General features: G+C 38.0%; 1 protein-coding gene across 9 annotated transcripts in view; it reads right to left on the bottom strand.

The window, feature by feature from the left end:
* Nucleotides 1–13393, bottom strand: part of mecom (MDS1 and EVI1 complex locus) — a 494327-nt gene that overhangs the window by 66359 nt on the left and 414575 nt on the right. For all 9 annotated transcript variants that reach the window (XM_061919015.1, XM_061919013.1, XM_061919014.1 and 6 more), the window contains 2 exons: nt 330–435; nt 133–246 (listed from right to left, as the gene is read on the bottom strand). In XM_061919015.1, coding sequence (XP_061774999.1) covers nt 133–246; nt 330–435 — 220 coding nt within the window. The remainder of the gene's footprint in view (nt 1–132; nt 247–329; nt 436–13393) is intronic.

Raw genomic sequence — 13393 nt, 5'->3', positions numbered from 1 at the left:
GATGACTTTTGTACCGGTATATATCTGCAGCTTATAGTCAGGTGCGGCTAATATATGTAAACATATTTATTTCTTTTAAAATTCGGTGGGTGTGGCTTGAATATCGGCGCTCTATAAAATAAAATTCCAAACCTGTGTTAAGGAAAGAGGAAGTTGGCATCCCGCACTGCTGCATTTGGTGGTCCAGTAGTTGGTTGCGGGACTCAAAGTGCTGGTCACAGTCCTCACAGCGGTACTGCCTCTCCTCTGATCGGCGAGTACAGCGAACATGAGCGCAATGTCCGAACACAATGTACGACAAAATGTGTGTGTGTGTGAGCGACACAGACCATGGATGTCGGGAGCCATGATGCTATCACATGAATACTCTTCAGCCTTCATGGAGAGAAGCAGCTCCTCTCCGGGGAAAATCTGTCGAGTGACTTTGTAGAAGATCTGAAACAAGTAAAGAGGAACAGTTTTATGTCACATGTCAATATATATAGAACTTCTAATCGTGGACTTTGTATTGTACAACATGGACTTTATGCCAATGTGGAGTTGGACCCGCTTGTTATTTTCTGACCTTTGATTTGTATTTGCCAACCTTGAGAACTCTGAATTTGCATTATCCTAAATGGAATCAACACACATACATATTATATATATATATATATATATATATATATATATATATATATATACATACACACACACATATATGTATACACATACAGTATATACATACATAAGTATATGTGTGTATATATAAAACATGTATATATTTATTGTCCCTTTTTATGTACATATATACATATATACTTATATATGTATATATGTGTATATAAGTATATATATACATATATACATACACACACATATATACACATATATACATACATAAGTATACGTGTATATATATAAAACATATACATATATATTGTCCCTTTTTCTGTACATATACATGTATACGTATATACTTATATATGTATATATGTGTATATAAATATATATATATATATACATATATATATATATACCCACACACATATATACATAAGTATATGTGTATAAATATAAAACATATATATATATTGTCCCTTTTTATGTACATATATACTTATATATGTGTATATATGTATATATGTGTATATAAGTATATTATATATATATATACATTCATAAGTGTATATATAAATGATGTGCATATATGTTTATATATATGTATGTATATATATATGTGTATGTGTATATATACTTATATATATGTGTATATAAGTATATATACATATATGTATATATTTACGTATATGTATAAACTTATGTGTATAGATATACATATATGTATATATGTATATATACATGTATATGTATATATATATATATATATATATATATATGTATATACTGTATACATATACACATATATACATATATATATATATATATATATATATATATATATATATATATATATATATAATTTTTTTTTTTAACGATATGACTAGCCTGAGCGGCTGGATGGGACAGCTTTTTTAAAGGATGTCTTGCGGGGCGGAATGTGGACGCTGGTGGCCCACGGGCCGTAGTTAGGGGACGCCTGGCGTACGACATCATGCAAGATGTTAACACAGCGTGCGAAAACCTCGCCGCATACCTCGCAAAGCCTTTGCTTAGGTAAGCATCAAAGCATTAACACTTTTGAAGCGTCTTGCTTATCTCCTGTTTGTTGCTTTATTTTGAAATGCAGCGTGTGAATGTTGTCTGTCCATCTGTGTTTGGCCCTGCCATGAGGTGGCGACTTGTCCAGGGTGTACCCCGCCTTACCCCTAAATGCAGCAGTAGAAAATGGATGGATGGATGGATGCATTCCAACAAGGGTCTTTTAAGAAAGTCCTCAAAATACATTTTCTAATGCCGGGTAAACAAGTCAAATCCAAAAAACCCACCTGGGTTATTAACAAGACTAACTGAACGGCGATGACGACCAAAGTTCTAGATCAGGAGTGTCAAACTCAAATACAGAGTGGGCCAAAATTTAAATCTGAACGAAGCCGCGGGCCGAGGTTGAACAAATTAATCCTTTAATAGGCACCCAAACAAGTTTTGCTTTGGATATTGACCAAGCAAGGCTTATATAACTTTATAGTGACATGCAAAATCAAGTTTTAAATAATAATAAAGAAATATATCAATGGCATATCAAATAAAATAAAAATACAAATTTAATGCCTCTTTTCGGCGGCGGGTCTGAGTTGGGGCAGGGTTTGGTGGTAGCGGGGGTGTATATTGTAGAATCCCGGGAGAGTTAGTGATGCAAGGGGTTCTGGGTATTTGTTCGGTTGTGTTTATGTTGTGTTACGGTGCAGATGTTCTCCCGAAATGTGTTTGTCATTCTTGTTTGCTGTGGCTTCACAGTGTGGCGTATATTTGTAACAGTGTTAAAGTTGTTTATATGGCCACCCTCAGTGTGACCTGTATGGCTGTTGACCAAGTATGCGTTGCATACACTTGTGTGTGTGTGTGTATGAGCCGCATTTATTATGTGAGTAGGCCGGTACGCTGTTTGTATGGAGGAAAAGCGGACGTGGTGACATGTAGAGAACGCCAAAGGCAGTGATTTTACGGCCCGCCCCCAATATAATTGTCCGTGTGGAAATCGGGAGAAATTGGGAGGAGCACTGAACTTCGGGAGTCTCCCGGGAAAATCGGGAGGGTTGACGAGTATGAGTTTTAGTGGTGAACGCGGTGTTACAGCGGAGGGCCAGCTCTAATGTTAATTTGATATTGCCTCAAGGGCCAAATTTGGCCCGCGGGCCAGAGTTTGACACCCATGTTCTAGATCATTAACGAGCATTCGCAGCCTTTGACCTCCTTCTCCCATTAGTGCGGTTTATAGCGCCTCAATAACTTTGCACAGGCATTTGCATTTTGAGGTAGCATGGCAGTAAAAGCACCGCCACATGTGCAGGCCCACTTGAGGAATTCCCCTAACAGCTCCGCCTCTTCCCAGCGGGCCACCGCACACACACACACACACACACTTACACACACACACTAACTGGCAGTGGCTCATTCCAGAACAGAAGACACACTGTTTGATGTGGAGGTCGCCTTCAGATGTCACAATCACACAAACACTGGCCGTGGCTTAAATTAGCAGGCCAGTCTTTTAGATAAGACACCTGAGGTGGTGGAGTTCACACCGATGGTCCCGTCATATCGTTCATAAAAGCAACACACTCGACGTGTGTTATTGCAACGATTGATCTAACCTGTTTGGCGAAGCTCGGTTCCCTGTCAGAGGTTACATCCACAAGTGGATGAGCGGTTATGATGACTCAATGGCCTTGACGCCATTAGCTATTCTTTGCAAACAATCACATTCGCCTGGGTTACACCCTGTTGTTTGACTCCTGACAAAAAAAGCCTCGTTCCATAGGTATGCCATTCACCAGTGGTTTGTTGCTTAATAATTAAAAAAAAATAAAATAAAAAAGTCAATCGGAATGAAAGTCTATTGTTAAAAAAAAAAGAAAAAAAAAAGACTACTATAACTTTTATTTTAAGACAAAAGGTGCACCAAACCTAAAGTCAAGGCTTTTAATTTGAAAAAAGACCCACAAACTGGAAGCACTATCAATAATTGCCAGTGGCATTTGTAATCATTCTGATGCAATAAAGAGCTGCCATCATATGGAGGAGCAACACATGTATTTTTTTTTTTTTTTTTTTTTTTTACACCATTGAAGCATCATCTGACTTCAAAACATTACAACACCGTTGTCAAACTCAAGGCCCGGTGGACCAGATGTGGCCCTGGAAAAAATGGGCATCGACAAAGTACTTTATCTTTTTTGCTAAACATATTTGTTCTTTCAATTTTGGCAGAAAAATTGTGTCTTTTGTAGTTAAAAGCCTACTGAAACCCACTACTACCGACCACGCAGTCTGATAGTTTATATACCAGGGGTCACCAGCCTTTTTGAAACCAAGAGCTACTTCTGGGGTACTGATAAATGAGAAGGGCTACCAGTTTGATACACACTTAAATAAATTGCCAGAAATAGCCAATTTGCTCAAATTACCTTTAATAAATAAATCTATATATATATAGTATGATTGGCAACACTAAATTGGCCCTAGTGTGTGCATGTGAGTGTGAATGTTGTCTGTCTATCTGTGTTGGCCCTGCGATGAGGTGGCGACTTGTCCAGGGTGTACACCGCCTACCGCCCGATTGTAGCTGAGTTAGGCGCCAGCGCCCCCCGCGGCCCTAAAAGGGATTAAGCGGTAGAAAATGGATGGGTGGATATAAAAATGGGTATTTCTGTCTGTCATTCCGTCGTACATTTTTTTGGGGCGGCATAGCTCGGTTGGTAGAACGGCCGTCTCAGCGACTTGAGGGTTGCAGGTTCGATTCCCGCTTCCGCCATCCTAGTCACTGCCGTTGTGTCCTTGGGCAAGACACTTCACCCACCTAATCCCCGTGCCACCCACACTGGTTTAAATGTAACTTAGATATTGGGTTTCACTATGTAAAGCGCTTTGAGTCACTAGAGAAAAGCGCTATATAAATATAATTCACTTCACTTCTTTTTACGGAAGGTTTTTTGTAGAGAATAAATGATGAAAAAAAAACACTTAATTGAACGGTTTAAAAGAGGAGAAAACAGGAAAAAAATTAAAATTAAAATTTTGAAACATAGTTTATCGTCAATTTCGACTCTTTGAAATTCAAAATTCAACCGAAAAAAAAAAGAGAAAAACTATCTAATTCGAATCTTTTTGAAAAAATTAAAAAAAGAATTTATGGAACATCATTAGTAATTTTTCCTGATTAAGATTCATTTTAGAATTTTGATGACATGTTTTAAATTTTTGTTAGAATATGAAACAAATTGGACCAAGCTATATGTCTAATAAAGACAAATCATTATCTCTTTTAGATTTTCCTAAATTAAAAAAAAAAAAAGAAATTCAAAAGACTTTGAAATAAGATTTAAATTTGATTCTACATATTTTCTAGATTTGCCAGAATAATCTTTTTGAGTTTTAATTATAAGATTGAAGAAATAATTCACAAATATTCTTCGTCAAAAAAACAGAAGCTAAAATGAAGAATTAAATCAGAATGTATTTATTATTCTTTACAAAAAAAAAAAAAAATAGTTGAACATTGATTTAAATTGTCAGGAAAAAAGAGGAAGCAATTTAAAAGGTAAAAAGGTATATGTGTTTAAAAATCCTAAAATGATTTTTAAGGTTGTATTTTTTCTCTAAAATTGTCTTTCTGAAAGTTATGAGAAGAAAGGTAAAAAAAATTAATGAATTTATTTAAACAAGTGAAGACCAAGTCTTTAAAATATTTTCTTGGATTTTCAAATTCTATTTGAGTTTTGTCTCTCTTACAATTAAAAATGTCGCGCAAAGAGAGACCAGCTTGCTAGTAAATAAATACAATTTAAAAAATAGAGGCAGCTCACTGGTAAGTGCTGATATATGAGCTATTTTTAGAACAGGCCAGCAGGCGACTCATCTGGTCCTTACGGACTACCTGCTGCCCGCGGGCACCGCGTTGGTGACCTCTGTTATATATCAACGATGAAATATTAACATTGCAACACATGCCAATACGGCCGGTTTAGTTTACTAAATTGCAATTTAAAATTTCCAGCGGAGTTTCTTGTTGAAAACGTCGCGGAATGATGATCCAGCGCGTGACGTCACGGACTGTCAGGAAATATTAGTGCAGCACCATTTGCAGCTAAAAGTTGTCTCTTTTCATCGCGCAATTAAGCAGCATTCTGGACATCCGTGTTGCTGAATCTTTTGCAATTTGTTCAATTAATAATGGAGAAGTCAAAGTAGAAAGATGGAGTAGGGAAGCTTTAACCATTAGCCACACAAACACACAGTGATTCCTTGTTTAAAATTCCCGGAGGTGAAGCTTTACTATGGATCAGAGCGGTCAAGTGAACATGGTTCCCGACCACTTGTCAACCGGCAGGTTTCGGTGAGAAAATTGTGTTAAAAAGTCGCCTCTTACTGGAGATCTGTGGTGTTTGCGCCGTCCTTGTATCTGCTGTCGACTTCCCTCAGACACTGGCCTCAAGACACCCGTGGACACACCCCTCCGACTATCAGGTACTATTTAATCTCACTAAAACACTAGTAACACGATAGAAAGATAAGGGTTTTCCCAGAATTATCCTAGTAAATATGTCTAAAAACTTCTGAATCCGTCCCAATGCAATCGCCTTTTTGTTTTTGTTTTTAGTACTTCGCTATCAATATCATCATCCGCGAATCTTTCCTCCTCGCTCAAATTAATGGGGAAATTGTCGTTTTCTCGGTCCGAATAGCTCTTTCTGCTGAAGGCTCCCATTATAAACAATGTAAGGACGTGGGGAGCTAGTTGTGTTACAACTAGTTAGCTAGCTAATAAGTACATGGTGACTAACCCCGACTGGAAATTTCTGCTAGCATCAGGGCTAGTTACAGTGAGTTAGGTAGCTAATAAATGCCTGACGACCAAGCCATACTGAAATAGTTTGCTAAAATCGAGGCCAACAAGAGTATAACAACTAGGTAGCAAGTTGAAAAATACATAACAACCAACCCCGAATTGAATGTGACAGTTAACCCCAAGTGGATTTTTATGGGTGCTAGAAATAAGGCTAACAATGTGTTACAACGAGTTAGCTATCTTATAAATGCCTAACGACAAATCTATACTGAAATTGTTTGTTAAAATCGAGTTAATAGCTCAGCTAGTAGCTAGCATCGGGGCTAGTTACAGTGTTACGGCTATTTAGCTAGTTAATAAACGCCTGACGACCAATCCATACTGAAATTGTTTGCTAAAATCCAGGCCACAAGCATATAACAAGCAGTTAGCACGTTAATAAATTCGAAACAATCAACACCATATTGAATGTGACAGTTACTGGACTTTTTTTTTTGCCAAAACCAAAGCTAACAATTGAGTTACAACTAGTTAGCCTGCTAATAAATACATGGCGACCAACCCCAACTGGAATTTTCTGCTAGCATCCGGGCTAGTTACAGTATTACAACTAGTTAGCTAGCTAATAAATGCCTGACGACCAATCCATACTGAAATTGTTTGCTAAAATCGAGGCCGAGAAGAGTATAACAACTAGGTAGCAAGTTAATAAATACCTAACAACCAAACCCAAATTAAATGTGAAAGTTAACCGCGAGTGGATTTATTTGTGTGCTAGAAATAAGGCTAACAATTGTGTTACAACTAGTTAGCTATCTTATAAATGCCTGACGACAAATCTATACTGAAATTGTTTGTTAAAATCGAGCTAATAGCTCAGCTAGCAGCTAGCATCAGGGCTAGTTACAGTGTTACGGCTAGTTAGCTAGCTAATAAACGCCTGACGACCAACCCAGGCCAACAAGTGTATAACAAGCAGTTAGCACTTTAATAAATACGTAACAATCAACCCCATATTGAGTGTGACAGTTATTGGATATTTTTTTTTGCCAGAACCAAAGCTAACAATTATGTTACAACTAGTTAGCCTGCTAATAAATACATGGCGACCAACTCGAACTGGAATTTTCTGCTAGCATCAGGGCTAGTTACAGAGTTACAGCTAGTTCGCTCGCTAATAACAAGGCATATTATACCTTTATCTTCACACATTTTTAAGTGTAGCAATTAGGGCTGTGAATCTTTGGGTGTCCCACGATTCAATTCAATATCGATTCTCGGGGTCACGATTCGATAATATATACATTTTTCCGATTTGATTCGATTCTCGATTCAAAAACGATATTTTTCCGATTCAAAACGATTCTGTATTCATTCAATACATAGGATTTCAGCAGGATCTACCCCAGTCTGCTGACATGCTAGCAGAGTAGTAGATTTTTTTAAAAGCTTTTATAATTGTAAAGGACAATGTTTTATCAACTGATTGCAATAATGTAAATTTGTTTTAACTATTAAACGAAACAAAAATATTACTTATTTTATCTTTGTGAAAACATTGGACACAGTGTGTTGTCAAGCTTATGAGATGAGATGTAAGTGTAAGCCACACTATTGTTCTTTATTTTATTTTTATAAATGTCTAATGATAATGTCAATGAGGGCTTTTTAATCACTGCTATGCTGAAATTATAACTAATATTGATACTGTTGTTGATGATATTCATTTTTTTTTCACTACTTTTGGTTTGTTCTGTGTCGTGTTTGTGTCTTCTCTCAATTGCTCTGTTTATTGCAGTTCTGAGTGTTGCTGGGTCAGGTTTGGTTTTGGAATTGGATTGCATTGTTATGGTATTGCTGTGTAGTGGTTTGTTGGATTGATAAAAAAAATAAATGTCAGGGGTATTTGTTGTTGAACCCCAAGATGCAGAGACGGAGGCAGGCATAGAATATGAAAACATGATTTAATTAAAACTAAACAAGAAAAAACAAAAAGGAACTTTAACATGGAAGCTAGTGGATAGCAAACAGAAAAACTGGAAATAACTAATGCTAACAGAAACAGCTTACCGCTACGACGACCAGGACAAAATGTAGCATGACAGGTAGTAGCTGTAACAAAACGACACGACAGGTAGCATGACAAGACTGACATGTGGCAACGACAATACAATGATCCAGCAACTGACAAGACAAAGCAGGTACAAATAGGAGCAGGCTGATTGGCAACAGGTGTGGCCAGGTGCCAATCAGCCGCAGCTGAGGAGGAACACAGCACTCAGGTAACAAGACAGGAAGCTGACAAAATAAGAGCACTAGACAGGAACTAAAGACAGGAGATACTAAACACAGAGGAAACAGAAAAATGCAGAGGAAAAAACTAAAACATAGACAAACTGTCAGGGGAAAGCCTGACAAAAAAATAAAACAATTAAAATAAAAAATAAAAATAAAGATCGATTTTTTTATAAATGAGAATCAATTCTGAATCGCACAACTAATTCAATTCGATTCGTATTCGAATCGATTTTTCCCCACACCCCTATTAGCAATAGTTTTGTTATATATACATTGTCGCAAAGACTGAGGTGCATATTTACAATGTAAAAAAAGTAAAAAATCATTAAAAAATCCTCTCACCACAGGTTTAGCCATCTTACTCGAGAAAGAAGACTATACAGGCTAGAGATGCGCGGTTTGCGGTCTCATCCGCAGAGTCCGTGGATAAACCGCGGGTCAGGCTGGTGACATGATGAAAAAATAGATTTTAATTAGATTCGGGCGGGTAGCGGTTGAATCATCCGGAAATATTTGATATACATGGTTCTGGGAACGGTATCTTTTGCCATTCAAAGAGCCATTTAAGACCTGTGTCACAGAGCGAAGAAGACAATAGGAGACGCTAATATTCTCTAGAATGACTACCGGCAGTCACCCAGATAATAAGTATTAGTGCGTGCTATGAAGCCATTGACTTTGTCGCCTTCTACAACATGTACGATCTACTTGTCAGTCCAGTAACATGTCGTGTGTGGCTTTCGCAGCAACATTTACACGACTGCAAGACATACTGGGTGACACAGAGTACACTAATGGTTGTGATGTAAACAATTTTAACACTCTTAGTATTATGCGCCACGCTGTGAAGCCACACCAAACAAGATTGACAAACACATTTCGGGAGGACATCCTCCCAGTAACACAACATAAACGCGACACAACAAATACCCAGAATCCTTTGTATCCGTGACACATCCTGACTCTGTAGTTTTAGTCAAATATATCCTCGTTGTTAAAAAAACAAACTTATGTGCAATAATTACATTTTTATGCCATAGTAAATTAGCTGTGGCAATTTGCTCTTATTTTACCGACTTCCTTTTCTCTCCTGTGATGTGTGTGTAAATGGGGCACTTTTTGTCTGTATTTCATTTTGTTGCCGCACCAGTGGCGGTTAAAGAACTTTTAATATATTTACAGATTATTTACACCCCCCCACCTCGTGCGTCGATGAGGTGGGCGGGGTTGGGGGCGCGGGGGTGTAAAATATATTCAGGAATTGTCACGGATACAAAGGATTCTGGGTATTTGTTGTGTTGCGTTTATGTTGTGTTACTGTGAGGATGTTCTCCCGAAATGTGTTTGTCAATCTTGTATTGTGTGGCTTCACAGCATGGCGCATATTAATAAGTGTTAAAGTTGTTTATATCACAACCATCAGTGTACTCTGTGTCACCCAGTATGCCTTTCAATCTTGTACGTGTGATTGCGGAAGCTGCACACAACATGTTGCCAGACTAATAATCGGTTCGAACATGTTGTTGAAGATGTCAAAGGCAAAGGATTCACAGCACGCCCATATTCTTGTCATCAGGATGAACGCCAATTGGATAATCGCAAGAATTTTAGCGGTGCCAGTTGTATTCGTTACTCTGTGAAACGAGTTTAGACAGCTCTGTGAGTGGGAAAGGTGGCCAACTTCTGATGTATTTCAGCGGGCGGGTGGCGGGCGGTTGTGTTTCTGATAAGATGTTGGTTCGGGTGGACGGCAGGTGGATGACGACTTTAGTGACGCGGTTGCGGATGATATAAATGCTAATACAGGCGAGCTTGGAGCCTAATTCTGTAAATGTTTGAGAGACAGCGCCTTCTAGTGGCCGGATATAATTAGCGTGACAAGCCAACCCCGTCGAGCGCTACTTAGTTTCACTTCAATTGACTGACAGTCATTGTGAAACACTTCAATATCCCCCGCAATCCAGACTAAGTGAGAATCAATGCAGCAAAATGAGATTAACATTCATATCCCTCACTTGTGTCTTCTGAAAGGTTCTTTAAGGACATGTCGGATGATGTTAATTACACTAATAATCCATTTTTCCTCCCAGCTGAGTCACCGCACTGAGGAGAGCGAAGGTTTCCAAGCGCTAATTGCACCAATTATCTTAACGACAATGAGAACCATGAGAGTTTAATGCACCAGTAAGCCGACGTGCACGTCAAGGGAGTGCAAAGCATTATGGGATGGATTGTCAAACACTGATGCGAACAACACACTTAAGTCAAGGGCTAATGATAAAGATTAATTAGTATGCAATGTTTAATTGGTGAGATTAGGTGTGTTATTACTGTAAACGTAACAACCCCCCCGCGCTAATTGGAACACAAATGTTCCAGAATAAACCAAGACTTTTGCTCACAAAGAAACAAATAAAAGAGGTTGTGAAGTGGATTATATTTATATAGCGCTTTTCTCTAGTGACTCAAAGCGCTTTTACATAGTGAAACCCAATAGCTTAGCAATAGATAAGTGTTTGATGAGCATTCCTCAACTTTATCAGTATTTATTGCCACCTTTCCCAACTTCTTTGTCACGTGTTGCTGGCATCAAATTCTAAAGTTAATGATTATTTGCACAAAAAAAAAATGTTTATCAGTTTGAGAATCAAATATTCTGTTTATATTTACATCTAACACAATTTCCCAACTCATTTGGAAACGGGGTTTGTAAATAACTAGGAGTCTGACAGATATTAAATTGTCAAAATTCCACAGACGTTTCAAGTCAGTGAAGGAATTATATTTATATAGCGCTTTTTCTCTAGTGACTCAAAGCGCTTTTACATAGTGAAACCCAATATCAAAGTCACATTTTAAACCAGTGTGGGTGGCACTGGGAGCAGGTGGGTCAAGTGCCTTACCCAACGACACAACGGCAGTGATTGGGATGGTGGAAGCAGGGATCGAACCTGGAATCCTCAAGTTGCTGACACGGCCGCTCTACCAACCGAGGTATACCGCCCAGTATCTCATAATTCAGGGGTGCCCAAACTACGGCCCGGATCCGGCCCGCCAGCGTCCAAAATCCGGCCCATGGGAAATCCCAAATTAAACTCTTTTTTTATATATATATATATATATATTTTTTTATTTTTATTTTTTTAAATTATTATAATTTTTTATTTAATTTTGTAATGCATTTTCTACCACTTATTACTCTCGGTGTTTAATGTTTTAGTGTCTTCTGTATATGAAAAAAAAACATTACTAAAGTTGATTTTAGGGTAAAAAAAACTTTAAGTCGGCGGAAATTATTTGTAAAATTTATTGTGAATTTTACAGTCTACAGTTTGATTGATAATTTGTTTTGAAATCATAAGTCAAGCAGATATTTAGGTACAGTATTTATCTTTATTTTAACAAAAAATATGTTTGGAATACATGATAATATAATATTCTTATTTTGACAATATTTAATTTTAAAAGATATACAATTGAATGCATTAAATTATTATTTATGTCAAAAGAGAAATAGGAAATATATTTAGTAAGAAAATATAAAGCATTTTATTTACACATATTATTTTCAGGCTTTTGCTGGCCACATAAAATAATGTGGCGGGCCAGATTTGGCCCCCGACCCTTGAGTTTGACACCTGTGAACTGGTTGAATGACACCTCTGTTACGACTTGGGGGTCTGCATCGCCCTCACTGGCACTCAGTGACTTTGAGGAGGGTGGCAGGAACTCCTGCCACACAGAAAACTACAAATCTGCTGACTTGCTTTATGGTATACGTCACTCCCCCTTCCCTCATTTTGTTAAAAAGACGGAAGTCGATGAGAACGCCTACATGCCGGCAGAACAGTAAAAGAGGAAGAAGAACGCATACAGTACGTGCAATCACTGCTTTCATGGCCGAAGCTGCAAAACAACCAAAGAAACGAAAAGTTTTATCTGATGAGCCAACAAAATAAAAAGGGACCCTATACGGATAAAAAGACAGTCAAGGATCAACAATACTGGTACCTCGCTGGTGTGAGCTCAAAGATGAGGAGGGATTATTGGCCGATGCTGCCATGGCTGTGTTCCTGCTAAACTAGTAAGTGACTTTCGATGCGCTAATCAAGATTAAGCATTTTATTAACATATTATTTTCAGGCTTTTGTGGGCCTCATCAAAAAATGTGGCAGGCCAGATTTGTCCCTGGGCCTTGAGTTTGACACCTATGTGCTAGTTGAATGACACTTCTGTCATGGCCCGAGGGGGTCTGCATCGCTCTCTTTGGTACTTAGCATCTTTGAGGAGGGTTGCAGGAACTCCTGCTACACAAAAAAAATTCAAATCTACTTGCTGTACGGCATACGTCACTTCCCCTTTCTCTCATTTGTTAAAAAGATGGAAATCGATGAGATTGCCTATGTGCTATATAAATAAAGTGGATTGATTGATTGATTGACGTACCGCCAGAAAACAAAAAAAGGAAGAAGAAGAACACATATGCACAATTACTGCTATCAAGGCCGAAGCTACAAAACAACCAAAGAAACGAAAAGTTTTATCTGAAGAGCCAAAAAAAGAAAACAGAAGCATACCCGGATAAAAGGACAGTCAGGATCAATGAGCTCAAAGATGAGAAGGGATTTTTGGCTGTGTTCCGGCTAA

The sequence above is a fragment of the Nerophis ophidion genome, linkage group LG13, assembly GCF_033978795.1.
Source record: "Nerophis ophidion isolate RoL-2023_Sa linkage group LG13, RoL_Noph_v1.0, whole genome shotgun sequence".
NCBI classification, from domain to species: Eukaryota; Metazoa; Chordata; class Actinopteri; order Syngnathiformes; family Syngnathidae; genus Nerophis; species Nerophis ophidion.
Note: the sequence above shows the minus strand (reverse complement) of the source record. Positions and strands in the feature narration are given on the sequence as shown.